General features: G+C 43.1%; 1 protein-coding gene across 1 annotated transcript in view; it reads left to right on the forward strand.

The window, feature by feature from the left end:
• Positions 1–4,237: 4,237 nt before the first annotated feature.
• LOC111971680 (regulator of G-protein signaling protein-like) overlaps positions 4,238–21,182 on the forward strand; it is a 28,369-nt gene continuing 11,424 nt past the window's right edge. The window contains 17 exon segments of the mRNA XM_070446203.1: positions 4,238–4,330; positions 4,463–4,624; positions 4,851–5,733; positions 6,001–6,190; positions 6,300–6,362; positions 6,537–6,756; positions 8,588–8,801; positions 9,066–9,256; positions 9,505–9,622; positions 9,901–9,988; positions 10,140–10,269; positions 10,501–10,630; positions 16,391–16,529; positions 16,705–16,829; positions 17,099–17,244; positions 17,433–17,592; positions 17,740–17,781. Of these exon segments, the coding sequence (XP_070302304.1) occupies positions 4,294–4,330; positions 4,463–4,624; positions 4,851–5,733; positions 6,001–6,190; positions 6,300–6,362; positions 6,537–6,756; positions 8,588–8,801; positions 9,066–9,256; positions 9,505–9,622; positions 9,901–9,988; positions 10,140–10,269; positions 10,501–10,630; positions 16,391–16,529; positions 16,705–16,829; positions 17,099–17,244; positions 17,433–17,592; positions 17,740–17,781 (3,038 nt within the window). The 5' untranslated portion in view covers positions 4,238–4,293.

Consider the following 21,182-nt stretch of genomic DNA (forward strand, 5'->3'; position numbering starts at 1 on the left):
GGAAAAAATCCAGAAAATCACATTGTAGGATTTTTAATGAATTTATTTGCAAATTATGGTGGAAAATAAGTATTTGGTCACCTACAAACAAAGCAAGATTTCTGGCTCTCACAGACTTGTAACTTCTTCTTTAAGAGGCTCCTCTGTCCTCCACTCGTTACCTGTATTAATGGCACCTGTTTGAACTTGTTATCAGTATAAAAGACACCTGTCCACAACCTCAAACAGTCACACTCCAAACTCCACTATGGCCAAGACCAAAGAGCTGTCAAAGGACACCAGAAACAAAATTGTAGACCTGCACCAGGCTGGGAAGACTGAATCTGCAATAGGTAAGCAGCTTGGTTTGAAGAAATCAACTGTGGAGCAATTATTAGGAAATGGAAGACATACAAGACCACTGATAATCTCCCTCGATCTGGGCTCCACGCAAGATCTCACCCCGTGGGGTCAAAATGATCACAAGAACGGTGAGCAAAAATCCCAGAACCACACGGGGGACCTAGTGAATGACCTGCAGGAGGCTGGGACCAAAGTAACAAAGCCTACCATCAGTAACACACTACGCCGCCAGGGACTCAAATCCTGCAGTGCCAGACGTGTCCCCCTGCTTAAGCCAGTACATGTCCAGGCCCGTCTGAAGTTTGCAGAGAGCATTTGGATGATCCAGAAGAAGATTGGGAGAATGTCATATGGTCAGATGAAACCAAAATATAACTTTTTGGTAAACTCAACTCGTCGTGTTTGGAGGACAAAGAATGCTGAGTTGCATCCAAAGAACACCATACCTACTGTGAAGCATGGGGGTGGAAACATCATGCTTTGGGGCTGTTTTTCTGCAAAGGGACCAGGACGACTGATCCGTGTAAAGGAAAGATGAATGGGCCATGTATCGTGAGATTTTGAGTGAAAACCTCCTTCCATCAGCAAGGGCATTGAAGATGAAACGTGGCTGGGTCTTTCAGCATGACAATGATCACAAACATACGCCCGGGCAACGAAGGAGTGGCTTCGTAAGAAGCATTTCAAGGTCCTGGAGTGGCCTAGCCAGTCTCCAGATCTTAACCCCATAGAAAATCTTTGGAGGGAGTTGAAAGTCCGTGTTGCCCAGCAACAGCCCAAAACATCACTGCTCTAGAGGAGATCTGCATGAGGAATGGGCCAAAATACCAGCAACAATGTGTGAAACCTTGTGAAGACTTACAGAAAACGTTTGACCTCTGTCATTGCCAACAAAGGGTATATAACAAAGTATTGAGAGAAACTTTTGTTATTGACCAAATACTTATTTTCCACCATAATTTGCAAATAAATTCATTTAAAATCCTACAATGTGATTTCTGGATTTTTTTTCTCATTTTGTCTGTCATAGTTGAATGTACCTATGATGAAAATTACAGGCCTCTCATCTTTTTATGTGGGAGAACTTGCACAATTGGTGGCTGACTAAATACTTTTTTGCCCCACTGTATGTCATTGAGTTAATAAAGCCGCATACAAACAAGGTCTCTTTTTTTTGTTTTCTTGATTAAGGTAGCTCAAAAATGCTGGTGTTTCAGCCTAGCTCAGTGATTTCTGTGGTGGTGGGGCAAGCCAGCAGAAAATAGGAGCACTGTGCTGTGATTGGCGCAGTGTTCTGTCACTCATGGGGACATTACATCACAGGCCAAGGCTAAGTCCTTAGTAAGGGTAGACATCGAATATTTAAGCCCTTTGGGTCCTGCCATAGAGTTACATTAGAAGAGCCCTTCCAAGAAAGCTCAAGGTCATTGGCCACAGATAAAATGACATCAAATCACATATGTACAGTAGCTTTGATTGGACGTCAACATGATGTCAACATCATACGTTCAAAATCTTAGCTAGCAGTCATCATCATGAATCAAGTCGACAATCTACTGGCAAATCCTTTTTAATTRGTGTCATATGAAGAGAAATAATGAAGAGAAATTATAGATAAAACGTATCGGTGCTCATCGACCATTGGACATAAACATTACATAACACGTTGGAAATCGCAAATTCAACAATGAGTGGTTTGGATGGAATCAGTGGCTAACTACAAGCATTGCAAAGCAACCACTAGCCTGCTATTCAGTGGAGTGGCTGTGTTTCCCCCCCGAGTTCCCACCATAAATCCAGTGAATGCCAGACTTTTATGACAAAGTTTGAGGACAAAATTTACCCACAAAGGACATCAGCGCCACCTTCCTGTTTAAGTGAGTACAGCACCAAGTGAGTCCAAAAATGTTGTGTAACGTTATGCTGCTGCATAAACGATGTAATATGCAAGGGAGATATGTATACTGTAGCTAAGAATGTAATACTAAGTGTATGTTGTGTAGTAAGCTGTTCTGAATTCTGTCACTGTACATTTCAAAAGTGCTGAACAAATAGCTATATTGACTATGTCTGTCGTCGCTCGCTCATTAATGTCTTAATCGAAATTACGGATGGCCTCTTATCCACTTGTCGTCCCCTTATGCCATAGTTTGTGCATCTCAATTGTCAGTAGAAACCACATTTGTTTAAGCAACTCAGCCAAATCTGCTATGTTTTTAAAAAAGGCAGTAAATGAGGCTGAATGAACTGTTTTGCTGCAAGACAAGGCTCTGCTGATAGCCAGGTGTAGCAGTGGTAAGGTGTTGAGACTGCTGTTGGGACAGCTTTATGTAGGCCCTAACAGTTTGTGGGCACCGTTTGTCACCGTTATAGTGCAATTAATGTATTGTGTAGTGGCTTTGTTGGCAGGCGTCCCACTTTTTGTTTGTTTGCCCCACCAAGATTTACATGCTAAAATCGCCACTGCCCTCCAGTAGTTTTCTTCATCACTCACAAGTATTTCATCGTCAGACATGTTCGTAGGTTGTTGTTTACTTTGTTTAACTAATGTGTAAGGTGGTCTTCACTTCTCTGCCAAAAATTGTAGTTTACTATAGAATAAATACTCCAGTACTTACTATAGAATTCTGTAGTAAATTGTAGTATACTGTGGAATACTATACTACACACTGTAGTATCCCTCGATCATTTGTAGTACTTATTCAATACATTTGTAGTAAACTGTAGAACACTATAGTAAATACTACAGTATTATCCGCAAAGGAACACTGTAGTAAATACTACAGTAGTCTCCACAAAACACTACTGTCACGGCCGTTAAAAGAAGAGGACCAAGGTGCAGCGTGGTYAGRGTACATTTTCTTTTATTTACAAAAATGACGCCAACAAAACAACAAATGAGAAAACAACCGTGAAGCTAAAGGCTATAGTGCCAACAACATAGACATACAAATCATAGAACATAGAATACCCACCCCAACTCACGCCCTGACCAAACCAAAATAGAGACATAAAAAGGATCTCTAAGGTCAGGGCGTGACAACTACATAAAAAAAAAAAGATATATAGAGCACATGCACAGTTGTTACCCATCTCCGCTGCTGTGGCAGTCAGCTACATAAAATAACTATATAAAATTATCGCAAATGTTTTAGGTGGAAAAGTAKAAAMTTACTGACTTAAAACCAATAGTACTTTTATTTWAAAAAAATWGCTCATTCGGCCGTACGCTTTCAATAAAACAACAAATTTGTCCACACTTCACAGATTTCTGAATCATGAATCATGAACTGGCAATGGAGCAGAGCGAGACCTGCATCCAGCAATGTAATGAGTCACGTGACCCATTTTTACAGCTGTTTCAGTACAGCACTGCAGGGAGAGAGAGAGGAGGAGAGGGCAAACTCCACTGAATTAGTTTCAATGTATGGAATCACTTGGGAATTCCAGGAGTTTGGGTAAACCTTTCTTTTAACCTTTTACAAACAAGAAAACCTGAGTCATTTAATAAACTTTGCTTGTTTTTTTATATCTGCCTCCCACCAGGGGTGGACTGGCCATCTGGCATTTCAGGCAAATGCAAGATGGGCTGGTCTATTTTTAGCCAAGTGGGCATGTCTAACTTGTTTTTTTTTGTGTGCAAAATGATCATTATCTGGCTAATAATGGGGGCCTCAATGAAGAAAATGGGCCAGTGTGGAGGCCTCGAGGGGAAAAAATGGGCCGTTGTGGGGGGGGGACGAGTTCGCTTCCCTGCCCTATCCGCCTTGTCTTTATGGCACATGTGTTTACTGTCAATTCCATGAAGGTCTGTGTGAAAACCCTGCTGACAGATTCAGAGTAAGGTCACTATGGTACAATGCTAATTTGAGATTCTTGTTGGTTAAAGTGTTGAAATGGACAACAGCAGACCAGTGGCTACTGAGGAGATGCATTGGGAGCGGGAGAGGGATGAGACGATTCAGCACTTTCATCAAGGGCACTTGTGGTAGGTGACTGGTGTTGGTGTGTGTGTGTGTGTTCCTGGCCTATGAAGTGGCATTACTCATTTATTTTGTATGCTACTGTGTATTTTCCACTTGTGGTCATTCATCGACTCATGCTTCCTGTGTGTGTGCAGGGAAGGAGCTGGTGTCATTCTGTGTGAGAGTGTCCAGGTTGTTCAACATGGACTGTGAGGACGCAGGTCAGAAACACAGATACCTGGCCCTGCTGACTGTCATCAGAGCCATCCATCTCACAGAGGGATCCAGCATCATGGCTATCTGTCACATACCACGAGGTAAAGAGACTAAACTGGTGACAAAGTACATTACCCTGGGATCGATAGTCACCATGAATAAAGATGATTCATTCAAGAGATGGCCAGGCCACATCACCGTTACCTATCCTGAAACTACTCACCTGCCCCTTCTCTGACCTATAGGTCTACGTACTCTTTGTGCTATGTTGATGTATTTTCTTCATTTAAATCCATTTMTCTMTGCTCTCCTGTGTCTGTCTGGTAGATACAATGATTAGCATTCTATCCGGTGAGCTACCCGACAGTGCCAGAAAGCAGATCATCGGTCAGATGTATAACAAAGCTTTACATCGGCTGCAGCACTATTGGCTTCCTCAGTTTCTAAGATACTGCAAGGACTCACTCTGGAGAGCTGCAGAGTGCAGCCACATCGTTCAGGAGTACAGCGCCATCGCATCCCACTCTGCTCCTGAGGATGTGCCTGGCATACCTGCTCGACTGGACCCAGGCCTGGGACAGGTGAAGGAGGCAGAGCTGACTGGGAGTGCAAKTGGGACCTACTGCTCCAAAAACACCAAGAGACTCCTCTGGATGCGCCATGAGGAACCACAGAACAGATCCGTAATGGCAGCCCGGGAGGCTGAGAAGATCCAAGATGGACGTCTCTGTTGCCAGTGGCTTCGTCTTGGGGGTGAAACAGACCAGGAACYGTGCACTAATGTTGTGCATAGAAGTCAAACCAAATACCAGATTGATGCCACAACTGAACAATACCGCAACATGCCTGACGATGCAAAATCCCAAACCTGCAGCAAACAAACCAGCAAAGTGGATAACCTCAAGTCCAGCCACAGAAGTGGTAACTTTCTCCCAAACATTGATGTTGAAGGGGTCCAGGAGGGAGAAGTACTTATTCCACACACCTGTATGGAGACTCCTGCCTACTACCAGCCGTCTGTRTTACCAGTTCCCCCTGKACCAGCAACTCCAGAGTCCCACCGCTACAACTARKTTCAGCCTGCCCTGTCGGCTGACAGCTTGGCTGGTGGGCCCTTAGCTGCCTTCCTGAGGGCCAGGGGACTGGAYAGAGAGCTGCAGCATCTGGGGCTCTGGCAGGACCTGGAGCTGYTCCTTAGCCTGGTGCTCAGGTATGYATATATTTACAAAATAATGTAAATMATTGAAAAATGAATCACGAACAAATGTGTTGTTGTGAAAATACTGAATGCAACTTTAAAAATGAAAGGTTTGTGAAAATGCCCAAAGCGAGAAATATATTTGGAAAATGTGCTGTGTTTAACAGAAATGAACATTGTTGTATTGATGTGCTAATAATGATTTGTTTTTGGTATTGATGACTCGTTCACTTTTGTAAACTATCTTCTATTTGACTGTAATATATCCTCCATACTCAGGGCCCAGGGAGATGACTCCCTCCACAGCCAGAGACAGGCTGTGGCCAGGAGGATCACACACACCTACCTGGGGGAGAACGCAGAGAGGGTAGGCCTCCTGGAGAGCGACACCAGCAGGCAGCTCCGTAGACTCCTGCCCTCTGGAGCAGTCATACCGTGGATATACACAGCCAAACATGAGATCTGTAAGGTAAAGTCAGCATGTTGACATACAGTTAATGTTTGAATGTTTTTGAAATCTTGTGAATCTTTGAAAATGTCTTGAGTCAATKTCTTGGTAATGGGCATTTTTTTTGTAGGTGCTTTGTGCATCTTACGATTCATTTTTGGACGAAGAAGACAAACATTTCTGTTCCTGTCTGGTAACTGATTTGATTTTGTTTTATGCAAATTGATTATACAATATAACTGTATTGTCCATAGTTACAACGGAAATGTGTACCCCCCCTCCTTTTACATGCACAAATCTGTCCATCTCCCCTTTAACTCTGTTGAGGGTTATGTTATCACATTTTCCCTTCTGATTTGACTGCCAGGAGAGTGCCGGTGTGAACTGTGGTCAGAGGTTATCTGCTAGTGGCCAGAACACAAAAGAGCAGCAGGTCAGGAGGATGAGGGAGGCTCTGGCCCTTTGTCAGTCCTGTTGTAGCCATGGAGCCACAGAGCAGCCCTCTGATTGGCAGGAGAACTGGGCCCTGATGGCTCTAGAGGACGTGAAGAGAGGAGGGTCTGTCCACCTGCACTACAAAAAGACTGGTAGGAACATAACCAAGGGTTAACACAGAGGAGTTAATGAGAATAAGGGGAATGTGCAGATTCAGTTGTAGCTAAGGCTACGAGAGAGCAATGCTGGTGTTACTARAGCGTGAACAATGAAAGCTCAATGATAAGTTTAAAATCCATTTATAGTTGCATTGCAACATTTGTATTACAGTTGAAGTCGGAAGTACACCTTAGCCAAATACATTTAAACTCAGTTTTTCACAATTCCTGACATTTAATCCTAGTATAAATTATAGTTTTAGGTCAGTTAGGATCACCACTTTATTTTAAGAATGTGAAATCGCAGAAAAACAGTAGAGAGGAATAATTTATTTCAGCTTTTACTTCTTTCATCACATTCCCAGTGGGTGGGAGAAGTTTACATACACTCAATTAGTATTTGGTAGCATTGCCTTTAAATTGTTTAACTTGGGTCAAATGTTTCGGGTAGCCTTCCACAAGCTTCCCACAATAAGTTGGGTGAATTTTGGCCCATTCCTCCTGACAGAGCTGGTGTAACTGAGTCAGGTTTGTAGGCCTCCTTGCTCGCAACGCTTTTTCAGTTCTGCCCACACATTTTCTATAGGATTGAGGTCAGGGCTTTGTGATGGCCACTCCAATTCCTTGACTTTGTGTCCTTAATCCATTTTGCCACATCTTGGGAGTATGCTTGGTCATTGTCCATTTGGAAGACCCATGACAACTTTAACTTCCTGACTGATGTCTTGAGATGTTGCTTCAAAATATCCACAAAATTTCCTTCTCTTTTTTGTGAAGTGCACCAGTCCTCCTGCAGCAAAGCACCCCCACAACATGATGCTGCCACCCCGGCTTCACGGTTGCGATGGTGTTCTTCGGCTCGCAAGCCTCCCCCTTTTCCTCCAAACATAACATGTCATTATGGCCAAACAGTTTATTTTTGTTTCATCAGACCAGAGGACATTTCTCCAAAAAGTATGATCTTTGTCCCCATGTGCAGTTGCAAACCGTAGTCGGGCTTTTTATTGGCGGTTTTGGAGCAGTTGCTGAGCGGCCTTTCAGGTTATGTCGATATAGGACTCGTTTTACTGTGGATATAGATACTTTTGTACCCGTTTCCTCCAGCATCTTCACAAGTCCCTTGATGTTGTTCTGTGATTGATTGCACTTTTCGCACCAAATTACATTCATCTCTAGGAGACAGAACGTGTCTCTCTTCCTGAGCGGTATGATGCTGCGTGGTCCCAGGTGTTTATTCCTGCCGTACTATTGTTTTACAGAATGAACGTGGTACCTTCAGGCGTTTGGAAATTGCTCCCAAGGATGAACCAGACTTGTGGAGGTATCCAATTTTTTTCGAGGTCTTGGCTGATTTCTTTTGATTTTCCCATGATGTCAAGCAAAGAGGCACTGAGTTTGAAGGTAGGCCTTGAAATACATCCACAGGTACACCTCCAATTGACGAAATGATGTCAATTAGCCTATCAGAAGCTTCTAAAGCCGTGACATCATTTTCTGGAATTTCCAAACTGTTTAAGTCACAGTCTATTAGTGTATGTAAACTTCTGACCCACTGGAATTGTGATACAGTGAGGTAAAGTGAAAAATCTGTCTGTAAACAATTGTTGGAAAAAATGACTTGTCATGCACAAAGTAGAGATTCTAACCGACTTGCCAAAACTATAGTTTGTTAACAAGAAATTTGTGGAGTGGTTGAAAAAAACGAGTTTTAATGACTCAAACCTAAGAGAATGTAAACTTCCGACTTCAACTGTATGTGGAGAGCATACTTCACCATGATAAGGACTCTAGGCCCTGTGAATACTGTCATTGTGTCTGTCTCTAGAGCCACTTGATCTGCCGTTTGACTTGCTGGCGGTGAGGTACCCAAAGCTGGCACTGGAGAATCTGAGTGTTAACTATTTGCTGTATCAGAAGAAGAAGCCTTTCTCAGACGGCGAAAGCTCTAAGCCAGTGTCCGCTGGTTCCTTGATGAAGAAAGCCCCTCTGATGTTGAAGAAAGACAACAGTTTTGTTCGCGCGCCGTCTATGAGGCCAAGGTACTGTTGGGAAACCACCTTAAATGCGTCCTTGTTCATTGAGTCATTGTTTATCTAATGAGGGTATCTAATCTAGCATAAYTTAGATTCTTCAGCTACCGCTGATTTTGCAGAAGCCGGCTGTTTTGTAGAAGGTTTTACTTGCGATGATTGTGATAAGTGGTTGTTTTACTTACTTTAGTGAAATAAGAGCTCTATGAGCACCTTCTAAATGACTCAAATGTTCATTTGTATATGGCTGTATTGTTTGTCTCTTTGCTACAGGTCGTTTGGAGATGTGTTCCGGAACCCGGTGAGTCTGGACTACTTCAAGCGCTTTCTGCGRTTCCACTATGCCCAAGGAGCGCTGCTCTTCACACTGGAAGTAGAGAAGCTGAGAGCCATCGACCGGCCCAAACCTCAGAAGATCAAAATCCTCGCCATCGTGAATAAGTTCTTACGCCGGGAGGACCCCAGTACAGTCCTCAAATCCTTATTCATTATTCCTGTCAGATTCTGTCTAGAGTAGGGTCCTTGGTGACCTTTAGCCAAGCTGACATCAATGGTGGCATTATTCACTTTGCTGCTAATAGWCTTAAAGGACTGTTTGTATGACACTGAAAGAGATGTATTGTATTGAAAAGGCTAACACGACTAGTATGCCTCTACAGTAATATATTGGAGCTACAGTGAAGTTTAAACGCTAACTAGCATCGTCCCACAGTGGGCTACCTGCAGTGCAATGCTGACATCATCTCCCAGGRGGCACAGATGAGAACCGTTTCCTGTGAGGTTCTCTACACCATCCAGGACCTGGTCACCAAGTCACTGGAAGGAACATGGTATTAGGATTATTTATCCTTGTGGACATGAGTTGATTTAMCCTGGTCCTATATTTGTTTGTGCTGTATAGCCAACTCCTATGGTCGTTGTTATGCTAAACATGACAATAACRTTAGAAGTTGGCAAGACGGAACGAACAGATCTGGGACCAGGCTATGGATGATTGATGCTACTTGACAGAACTGTGTGATTGATGTGATGTGTGTGTGTGTGTGTTTGGATGCAGACGAAACAGTGTGTGTTAATCSGATGTGTGTGTTTGGATGATTCCTTGCAGGTTCAAGCAGTACCAAGACACGTTCCCACCCGGTCCTGCTGTGGGCTCAGACTCCTGCCTGAGAGGAGCCATACTGAAGACCAAACTGGTAGGAACAACACCCAGCCTCTCATCCTCTATATACTGTTAGACACTAGACAGTTGTACAATCACTGTATAACCCTCTTGGGCAATGGTATCTAAAATGTTCTGTCATTCATTCACTCACTCACTCACTCCTTATGCACCTCACCCTGAAGAAYAATGTCTGGCTGGTGTTTTGCCGATTCATCAAGACAGTCTGTAAGTTTCAAACCGCCATGAAGGATCCTCGCACGAGGACTGAGTTTGAGCTGTACCTGAGAATGAGCTACCGCCACTTCTCCGAATGTAAGCTGTCCTCAGTCCCCTCTCTTCATTCTGTTCCTGGTTCTGGTGCTGAACAAAGTATAGTTTGACAGGTGCTACAGAAGAAAACATTTAATTAAAAGGACAAAACTCCATTACACTGATTTTGGATGTTCCACAAACCAATGTTTCGGTGTTAGACCTTCGTTAGGGTTTTAAATCTAGCTCTGGTGCTAGCAGTACACACCACTAAGTTGACCTTGTCTCCTATAGCATGTGACTCCCGTGCCCCTCCTAAAGAAGAGGGGGATACCTCCCACATGAAGAGAAGGGTCATTAACGGTAAAGTCATCATCATTGACTTCCTCATCAACGACCTATCTTTTTACCTGGAGAGTGAGAGGTAAGATTGAATCGTCTCACAAGGTCATAAATATGTTTTCCTTCTTACATTATTGACATTCACTTATATTGACAGAAATACTTTGCTGTGATTGTTTTCAATTACAATTACGACTGTCTGAGTGGGGAAAACTGAAAATTAGRTGTTATTGACAGAGATTTGMAACTCTCTTTSTTATTGGTCTATAAACAAATTTACTAGCCAAAATTCCATCCCATCAAAATAGGCTGAACTTCCAGGCYATATTTTCAAACAGCTCTTACACCAMGGGTTCCCAAACTTTTTMGGCCCTAGACCCCATTTTGATATCTGAAAATTCTCACGARCCAAACCATGTGGYAAAAATTATGTAATTAACAGCAAATGTTTACTTTTTTATTTGGGGCTATGGCAGTCAATTGAAATTCTAACAGCATTTATGACTGTATTCTCAACTCACCATGACATCATTTTTATGTGGGGCTAATGACAGTCAATTGCAAATGAGTCTGACATAATGCATCGTATCTCAGCACCACTAATGAGATGGGTGTGCTTGATGTCACATCGGAGATTCTCAAAGTCAGAGGGTGTGGTCGACAGTACGCACCTCATCCCTTCTGTCATATCCAACCTGGATCGATATTTGGTTTTAATGAAGACGAGAGCACCGAATCACACAGATATGAGCTGGCGAAGGGTACGATGAGTTTTAAGGGAGACGGCAGGGTATTCCTTTTTTATTCAGGAACCAAAACTCCTCCGTAGTGACCAGTGAATGCATTCGGTCACATGACAGCTCGATCAGCTGTTCGATTTCACATACCGGCATGTCAACTGAGACAGGATCAAAGTCAAACGGATTGGGAAGTAGATCCCAAAGTGCTCTTCCAAGCGTTGGAGGTGAGCAGTCATCACTCGTGTGGGATACTTACTGATGCTGTTTTCTGTTAGAAACATACACAGCTGAGGGAAGGGGACATGGTTCAATTTTGAAAGACTCTCTCTCCAATAAGAATTTTTTCCTCTGAATCCACTGATTTGGTCAGTCATCTGTAGAATGTTTTTGTATTTCCCCTGCATGGTTGCATTCAGTTCGTTCAGATCCCAAATATGTCTGTTACATAGGCAAGGAGATATTTTCTCTTCATTACACAGAAAGTCAACCAAGTCTTTAAAATATATATATATTTTTTTTACATCCATTGTGAATGACAACAGTTCCTCTCTCAAAACTCAACACTCCCCCTCGATAACCACCAAGCCTCAGTGTGAAATAGAACATTGTCATGCTCTGATTCCATATCTCCACAAAGTTTTGGGAACAGGCGTGCGCACAGTTGGTGTGTTTTGATGTAGTTTACAAATGAAGTTACCTGCTGCAGTATATCTCCGAGTTCTGTGCTCAGCTCTTTTGATGCCAGTTTCTCAGTGTGTCAAACAATGCGCCCATATGGCAGAGGGAGACACATTCATAACTAGAGTGCAGAGGCCCCTGCCCGCTGTCCCGCCATACTGTAGATGGAGCCCCATCTGTGCAAAAGCCCACCATTCGATCTCATGGAGTCTGTTTTTCATCAATATAGCCACGCAGCAGACTGAACATCCRCTGTGCTATTTCATGCTCGGGAATCGTGAGACAGAACAATGTGTCCTTGTGAATAGCATCCCCAGACATGTAAAGCGAACAAAAGTCAATGCATGGGGATCTCGGCCCTCTCAGCTAACGTCCATTTGGAGAGCACAAGTTGGGGAGTTTTTGAGTCGTTTAGAGTTTCATCTTGATTGCTAGTAATAGCATAAATTCTTTAAGTGTTACCTGACAAAGCTATTGATGTGAGTTTCTCTACCTCTGCCTCCCCACACATTGTTTTCACCATATCAGTTGTGGATGGTAATATCAAAGTCTCTGCAATAGTGTGTGGTTTGATAGCGTAGTGGGCATAGCCATTGACCGTGGGTATTATTCAAGTGCAACGGTCAAGTGTGGCCTTTTCCCATGATCTAAGGGCGCTATCTGGTTGAATTTTYTCTTTTAGATTTGAACAATTTTCATTTAGATTTTTAAGGTTAACCACATAATGATTTTGAGATACAAAGACAATATTATACTGTTTTTATATTTTTGTAAATTTTATGTTGTCAGGATTTAGGAAATTCTCCCGCAACCCCATTTTCATGTCAGCGACCCCTAGTTTGGGATCCGCTATCTTACACTAAAAGGGGATTATCATAATTTTCACAATTTCACAGTATCATTCCAACCTCATAGTGTGAAAATATATACAGTATATACACTGAGTGTACAAAACATTGAGAACACCTTCCTAATATTGAGTTACATATCTCACCTTTCGATTAGTGTGTAGCCCAAACCGTTTGGACGCTACAGACAGAAGTTGGCACATCGGCGGTACCGACTTCAGATGAGTCCTGTGATGCTTGTGGAGGTTGTAGAGCAAAACGGTGAACACCGTCATGTTCGTGAGAGTCTCATCTTTTTGGACCCCAAACAGGACGCTACAGACATTTTTGTGAGAAGACGAATTTTCGGGATGGATGCGGTAAAGAGGTCCATGGAACTCGACCCAGACAATGGAAATGCCATGGAAATGCGTGGGGAAAAGATCCTGAATCCCCCCCAGCAAAATTAGCCTACATTTAGGCTATTGTTTATATGTGTATTTAACACTATGTTGAGGTAAAAATCGGGGTATAATGCTTCCTTCCATTCTACTAGAAAACGTGCAATCTTTGGACAATAAAATAGATGACCTATGCGGAAGATTAAACTACCAACGGGACATTCAAATCTGTAATATCTTATGCTTCACGGAGACGTGGCTGAACGACGACACTATCAACATACAGCTGGCTGGTTATACGCTGCACCAGCAGGATAGAACAACGGCGTCTGGTAAAACAAGGGGCGGCAGACTATGTATTTTTGTAAATAACAGCTGTTGCACAATATCTAAGGAAGTCTCGAGCTATTGCTCGCCTGAGGTAGAGTATCTCATGTTAAATTGTAGACCACACTATCTACCTAGAGTTCTACCTAGAGTTTTCATCTGTATTTTTCATAGCTGTTTATATACCACCACAGTCAAAGGCTGGGACTAAGACAGCATTGAATGAGCTGTATTCCACCATAAGCAAACAAGAAATTGCTCATCCAGAGGCGGCGCTCCTAGTCGCCGGGGACTTTAATGCAGAGAAAGTTAAATCCGTTTTACCAAATTTCTATCAGCATGTTAATTGTGCAAACAAAAGAAAAAAAACTCTGGACCACCTTTACTCCACACACGGAGATGCATACAAAGCACTCTCTCGCCCTCCATTTGGAAAATCTGACATTAATTCTATCCTCCTGATTCCGGCTTACAAGCCAAAATTTAAAGGATGAAGCACCAGTGACTAGATTCATAAAAAAAGTGGTCAGATGAAGCAGATGCTAAGCTACAGGACTGTTTTGCTAGCACAGACTGGAATATGTTCCAGGGATTCCTCCGATGGCATTGAGGAGTACACCACATCAGTCCTTGGCTTCATCAATAAGRGCATGGATGACGTTGTCTCCACTGTGACCGTATGTACATACCCCAACCAGAATCCATGGATTACAGGCAACATCCGCACTGAGCTAAAGGCTAGAGCTGCTGCTTTCAAGGAGCGGGATTCTAACCCTAAAGCTTATAAGAAATCCCGCTATGCCCTCTGATGAACCATCAAACAGGTAAAAAGTCAATACAGGACTAAGATCGAATCGTACTACACCGGCTCTGACGCTCGTCGGATGTGGCAGGGCTTGCAAACCATTACAGACTACTAAGGGAAGCACAGCCGAGAGCTGCCCAGTGACACGAGCCTACCAGACGAGCTGTCCTTCTTCTATACTCGCTTCGGGGCAAATATCACTGAAACATGCATGAGAGCACCAGCTGTTCTGGAAYACTGTGTGATCATGCTTTCCACAGCTGATGTGAGTAAGACCTTAAAACAGGTCAACATTCACAAGGCCGCAGGGCCAGACGGATTACCAGGACATGTACTGCGAGCATGCACTGACCAACTGGCAAGTGTCTTCACTGACATTTTCAACCTCTCCCTGTCCGAGTCTGTAATACCAGCATGTTTTAAGCAGACCACCATAGTGCGTGTGCCCAAGAACACTAAGGTAACCTGCCTAAATGACTACCAACCCCATAGCACTCACGTCTGTAGCCATGAAGTGCTTCAAAAGGCTGGTCATGGCTCACATCAACACCATTATCTTAGAAACCCTAGACGCACTCCAATTTGCATAGCACCCCAACAGATCCACAGCTGATGCAATCTCTATTGCACTCCACACTGCCCTTTCCCACCTGGACAAAAGGAACACCTATGTGAGAATGCTATTCATTGACTACAGCTCAGCGTTCAAGACCATAGTGCCCTCAAAGCTCATCAATAAGCTAAGGACCCTGGGACTGAACACCTCCCTCTGCAACTGGATCCTGGACTTCCTGACGGGCCGTCCCCAGGTGGTAAGGGTAGGTAACAACACATCCGCTGCGCTGATCCTCAACACAGGGGCCCCTCAGGGGGGCATGCTCAGTCCCCTCCTGTACTCCCTGTTCACTCATGACTGCACGGCCAGGCACGATTCCAACACCATCATTAAGTTTGCTGATGACACAACAGTGGTAGGCCTGATCACTGACAACGACGAAACAGCCTGTAGGGAAGAGGTCAGAGACCTGGCCGTGTGGTGCCAGAACAACAACCTCTCCCTCAACGTGATCAAGACAAAGGAGATGATTGTGGACTACAGGAAAAAGAGGACCGAGCACACCCCCATTCTCATCGACAGGGCTGCAGTGGAGCAGGTTGAGAGCTTCAAGATCCTTGGTGTCCACATCACCAACAAACTAACATGGTTCAAGCACACCAAGACAGTCATGAAGAGGGCACGACAAAACCTATTCCCCCTCAGAAGACTGAAAAGATTTGGCATGGGTCCTCAGATCCTCAAAAGGTTCTACAGCTGCACCATCGAGAGCATCCTGACTGGTTGCATCACTGCCTGGTATGGCAACTGCTCGGCATCTGACCGCAAGGCACTACAGAGGGTAATGCGACCGGCCCAGTACATCACTGGGGCCAAGCTTCCTGCCATCCAGGACCTCTATACCAAGCGGTCAGAGGAAGGCCCTAAAAATTGTCAAGACTCCTGCCACCCTAGTCATAGACTATTCTCTCTGATACCACACACGGCAAGCGGTACCGGAGCGCCAAGTCTAGGTTCAAGAGGCTTCTAAACAGCTTCTACCCCCAAGCCATAAGACTCCTGAACACCTAATCAAATGGCTACCCAGACTATTTGCATTGACCRCCCCCCCCCCCCCTTTACACATATTACCTCAACTAACTAATGTGGGTGGGTGCCCCATCAGATTTGTTGAATGTGCGCCAATCCGGCAGCTTTCTTCTATCCCCCGCGGTCTGCGTCCCATTGACCTCTTTACTGCGCTTATGTCTCCTGATCTGAAAAACACAGCTGTAGTTCTGCCACTTTCCACCGTAGATGGGGAAGGCTGACATCGGTGGATGTGGTGCATTGAGAGACACCCCATGATGTCTCTAGCTTAAAGACAGATTTTTATTGGGATGTTTTTATTATGCAAATTAGCAATCCGCAGGGGCGTGGACATCGACTCTTTAATGTGGGTTTCTGTGCCTGTTGTCCCTGTGTCCTGATACCGCTAACCTGTTGTGTTTGATGTTGTTGTGCTGCAGGTTCAGGAACCTGGCAGATTCAGGCACAGTGATGGCGTCTGCAGGGATGTATGGAGAGAATGACCATGCTATGCTACACCAGAAGGCTGACATGATCATTAAGATTTTCCTCAAGTCAGAGATCTCTCCCAAACTCAGGGTAGGACTACTTAGTTCAGATGTCTATACGGTACTATGGTTTTATATGATATCACGTTTTATATGATACTTAAAAAATATATATTTTCATCTGCAGTCCCATTGGCTATCTTTTTATATCCCATATCGTGTTATGGTTAATATCATATGGTAACTCTGTACTGCTTTGTTCGTAGATAAACATAGCTGAGACCCAGAGGGATGCCATACTGCAGCTGTGCTCCACAGGGAAAGTAGACAGAGGACTGTTCCACCCAGCTATRATAACCATCTTCCCCAACCTTGTCTTCTGCTGGAAAAAGTGACCTATAGCTAGTGTTATTATTACTTTCACTAATGTTGCAATGATATTACAGTACATGCTTGTTACACATTTTGGTATTTAGGGAGACCTCTTTATCTGTGAGTTTATGTAATACAACATTTCACGAGGAAACAGTCTGATATTACTTTCCCCCATAATGGTTGAATTATAGCCTGTATACCAGTCAGTAAGAGAGCAGCAACAGACTGGTACCCGGGCTAGTTGAACGCACATTGCTGAGTAAACTGATCCCTTCCCTGCTTTAGGTTCTGTAYTCAGAAGTTGACAAAGAACCTGGATGGAGTCAAGGCTACTAAGAAGCAGGAGGTCTCCTCCATCCCAGACTACATGGGCCCGCTGCTCATAGACAACGACTGGTACCGTAAGGTCAAAACCATCATGTCCATGACAGGTCAGTTCCACTGTCCAAGACAGTTAGAGAGCAGAGTAGGGAATCTTTATAAGCCCAGACGAGCAATATGGTGCACAGCTCGGAGTAAATAAAGGTACTGTACATATAGATGATACAAGACATAGAGTACAGTTTGGCTAAAGACTCTCCGGTTGGTTGTTTGAGAAGTGACACCTCTCTTTCAACAGAGGACCACACCACTCTGAGGTTTACAGTCCACCATGGACTCAAACTGATCCTGCCTCAAGCCATACTGGATCTGAAGCGGTCACACAATAATATGCCACTGCCACACAAGGCCCCTAGTCCCCAGAGATTTGTGCCATCCTACAGCGGGCCACACGCTGAGTATGTATTTCTGTTTTTCTGTATTAAGTGGGGGAAAAATGTGCTTGATTGATGTCAAACGGTTGTTCCACTATTTGGAGACAGACACCTGAGCATGTACAGTATGTAAATATATATGGGTTATATGTGTGATCTGTCTTTTTCCAGCCACCCAGTGTTGGACGCACATCACAAACCCCAGCGACACAGGTGAGTGCTTTCTTGTTTGTGTCTCATCTTATGCATAGCACCAGGGGATGCAATCGCTCTACTCACAACCCAGACCTATACCGTACATCAGCAGGAGGGAGATGATTCTTTAGACCTCAAAATGAGTTACTTGTCTGATTTGTTTTCGAGAATGCCAAAATGATTAGTCAAATTCGTTGCCGTTGTTGTTGTTGTTGTAGTTTCCACCCACCACCAGCAGAGAGCAGCATAGGCCAAGACGGATCCTCTTTCTGATCAGTGAGGACAACTAGAGCGGCCAGTTGCATTGAATAAACAATACTAATTTACTCATGCGTTAGATCTTCTTATTGATTTTTTCCCAAAAAGCTAAAATCACAAAGGTGGCACTTATTTTTTTCTAATTTGTTACACATCATTTTTATGAAGAAAACAACAGAGCAACCAATACAATGTTTCTGTAACCCTTGTAAGATCGTAAGTATGTGGTTCTAAAGCTTATTTTTAAAGGCAGAATAAATAACTAGTAAATTGTTTGCTCTGCTCTCCTCCTAGGCTGTGTTTCTAATATATATATATATATTTTGGTCTTAGCTCAAGGCCATTAAGTCAGGCACTTAAATGGGAATCGAGTCTCAACATTGGTATTCCTCCCGCTAACAGAAAGGGTACAGTAATTGGCTAATTTCAGCTCTAACGTGCGCCATAAAAGCCCTTACTATCCCTTTTAATTAAGCCTCAGTGAAAAGCCTTGKTTTGCAACATTAAAAACTGTGTCAAATCAGTATGTAGAACAATGCTGTACATATCAGAAAATTGATCTACACAGTAGTTTGAATTTAAAAGTTTCCAACAGGGAATAACTAGGGCAGGCCAGTAGAAAAGTGTTATTTTATGGGGTCTGGGCTCGTTGTATATTACCTCCTTTGTTACCACTGTAGAAAAGCAATTAAAACGGGAGATTTGTGTGTTTCTATTCCTAAAGAAACTGTCAGCTCCGCTGTCTTAATAAAAACAATTTAAAAAATCCTCATGCCCACTCTGCTTAAATATTAGGGCAGGCTAATTTACATTGTGGCTTGGCGTGAATGAAGGTCTGAGAGGAGGAAAATGTTCGGCTGAGGGCGAACAAAGGCACTGCCTGCGCTAATTCTTGGCGACGGAAATCCTGTTTCTGCATGTTATTGTGACAGAGAATATGAGTCTATCTGAAACCTTGTCAGAGTTATTAAAAATGACGGTCTGCACAGTGTGAATCTGAATGCTGCCTTAGGCCCTGTTTTTATTATGTATTGTGAAGTTAGTCTTTTCTTTCAACTCCCTCACATTACACTTTCAAGTGGCGCTGCTGCTGTCATTGTTCAGTTTGTTTGTTTGTTCTCTGCTTAGAATATGAGAGCATTAAAATGTTGAATTTATTCTGATAAATACATTTAACATTTGGAATTGATTAGTGCCACTTGTGGTTTTAACTGAGAATGTAAATCATCAAAGGTTAACACTATCATTACAAATGTGGACTTAAACCTTAGTAATACTGAAATGTTTAGAATGAGTACACAATACAGTATATTTCTATAAAGATCTCTACACTCATGAGTGTTTCCTGTGCGATCTCTTGCCTCAACTCAGGCAGTATGCCATGCAACCCCCTTTTATTTCCTCTCCTCTTCTCAGCTAAATGTCAAGTCTCTAGTTTGTAGTCTTGGTGAAAGGGGGGAAGGAGGTAGAGAGTAGGAGAGAAGGAGACCTGCCAGAGGCATTAGACAACGAACGGCTAATTTCCCTAAAACACACTTTTAATTAAACAAATGGCCATGAAGAGGGGAGAGGAAAATATAAATGGTGAGAGACTGTCGTAGAATTTCCTGTGTGAGGAGGAGTTCATTCATATTTACAGACCCTGTGGTGTTTCCAGTCCTTATTATTGGCGGCGTCCCAAATTGCAATGTGTTCCCTATATAGTGCACAACTTTTGACCGGAGCCATATGAGTCCTGGTCAAAAGTAGTGCACTACAACGGAATAGGGTGCCATTTGGAATGTGMCCATTGTCTCTGGTTCCACTCACCAGCACTACCAGAAACCAGACTGTTATGGTCTTTAGTACTAACAGTAATGAGTGTGCTGTGGCCTCTGTGGAATGGTTACACAGTAGCAGGGGCTACTGGTATAGACCTGGTCACAATTTCGGCCTACTTGACCCTTGTAAATGGTGGTGGTGATGCTGACATGCGCAGGACCAAGATACTAGGTAGCACCTGTTTAACTCATTCTGTCGTGTTCAGCTATTACCTGATTAGATTGAGTGTCAAATCCAATCTGTTGTGTTTAAAATGTAAGATGTGGCTTTGAGGCTGCCTTGAGTTTGTCTCTCTTCAGACCCAGTCATATGCTTCATTAAACACATTAGGATGCAAGGTGCAGGAGGCACGCTACACACACATGCAAAATGTCTTAATTGTGTTCTGTGGACTAGAGTTACAAGGCAGTGAATACACTTTTAGAAAAAGGGGTTCCAAAAAGGTTATTTGTTGAGGGGATAGGGTTCTAACAAGAATTGTTTTCATCTGAAGAACCGTTTTTGGAAGCCGAATGTTCTTTGTAAGGCAAAGAGTTCTACCTAGAACTTTTTTCATCCTAAGTTTTTAAAGAAATGGTGCTGATGATTATTTGGAATGCAAGAAAGATTCATTGGAAGGCAATGATTCCACATAGAACCCTTCTGAATTTTTTTTTCTTCTTTTAAATAGTGCCTGAGCATGAGTGTTTACCTCAGTGTTTAAAGAGCAACTGCCCCCTAAAACACAACTTATCATTTAAACAACAGCCTATGTGGCATCCATATGAGTCAGAAACATTTATTCTACTGTCAAAATTGACTACAAAGTGTAAATATGATCATTTTGGCCATGAAGTCAGTCTCGTCCAAAACAGAGTTTTGTGAGACTCGTGGTTGTGACCGCCTCACAATGTAAATGAAGGTTGGGTTTGTTTCAGTCCTGCCCACATACCAACAGCTGGCAGCACACAAGTAATCATCAATTTGGAGTCCAGCTCCATGTGACCCAATCGTAATATCATGGTAAATTTGGGTTGACTTTGGATATAATTAGGGACCATCAGTAAATTACAGAATGTACATTTCCAACTGTTCCAAATTTCAATGACTTAAAAACCTCAAATTAARTATACATTTTTTAACTTAATATACAAATATTGAAAGCATTTAATGAGAACCAAAAGGTGTGCAACATGAAAATATTGTCTCATTTACATTGTGTAATTTATTTACGGTCACTAATTAGCCCTGGAGATGGGCTATCTGAAGTTAAACCAACTTTGCCACGGTTTCACACCAGCCGGCTGAAGCTAATTGGCAAAATAATTTGTCTAACTCTTCCCACRTGCGAACACACACGA

This window comes from Salvelinus sp. IW2-2015, linkage group LG13 (genome assembly GCF_002910315.2).
Source record: "Salvelinus sp. IW2-2015 linkage group LG13, ASM291031v2, whole genome shotgun sequence".
NCBI classification, from domain to species: Eukaryota; Metazoa; Chordata; class Actinopteri; order Salmoniformes; family Salmonidae; genus Salvelinus; species Salvelinus sp. IW2-2015.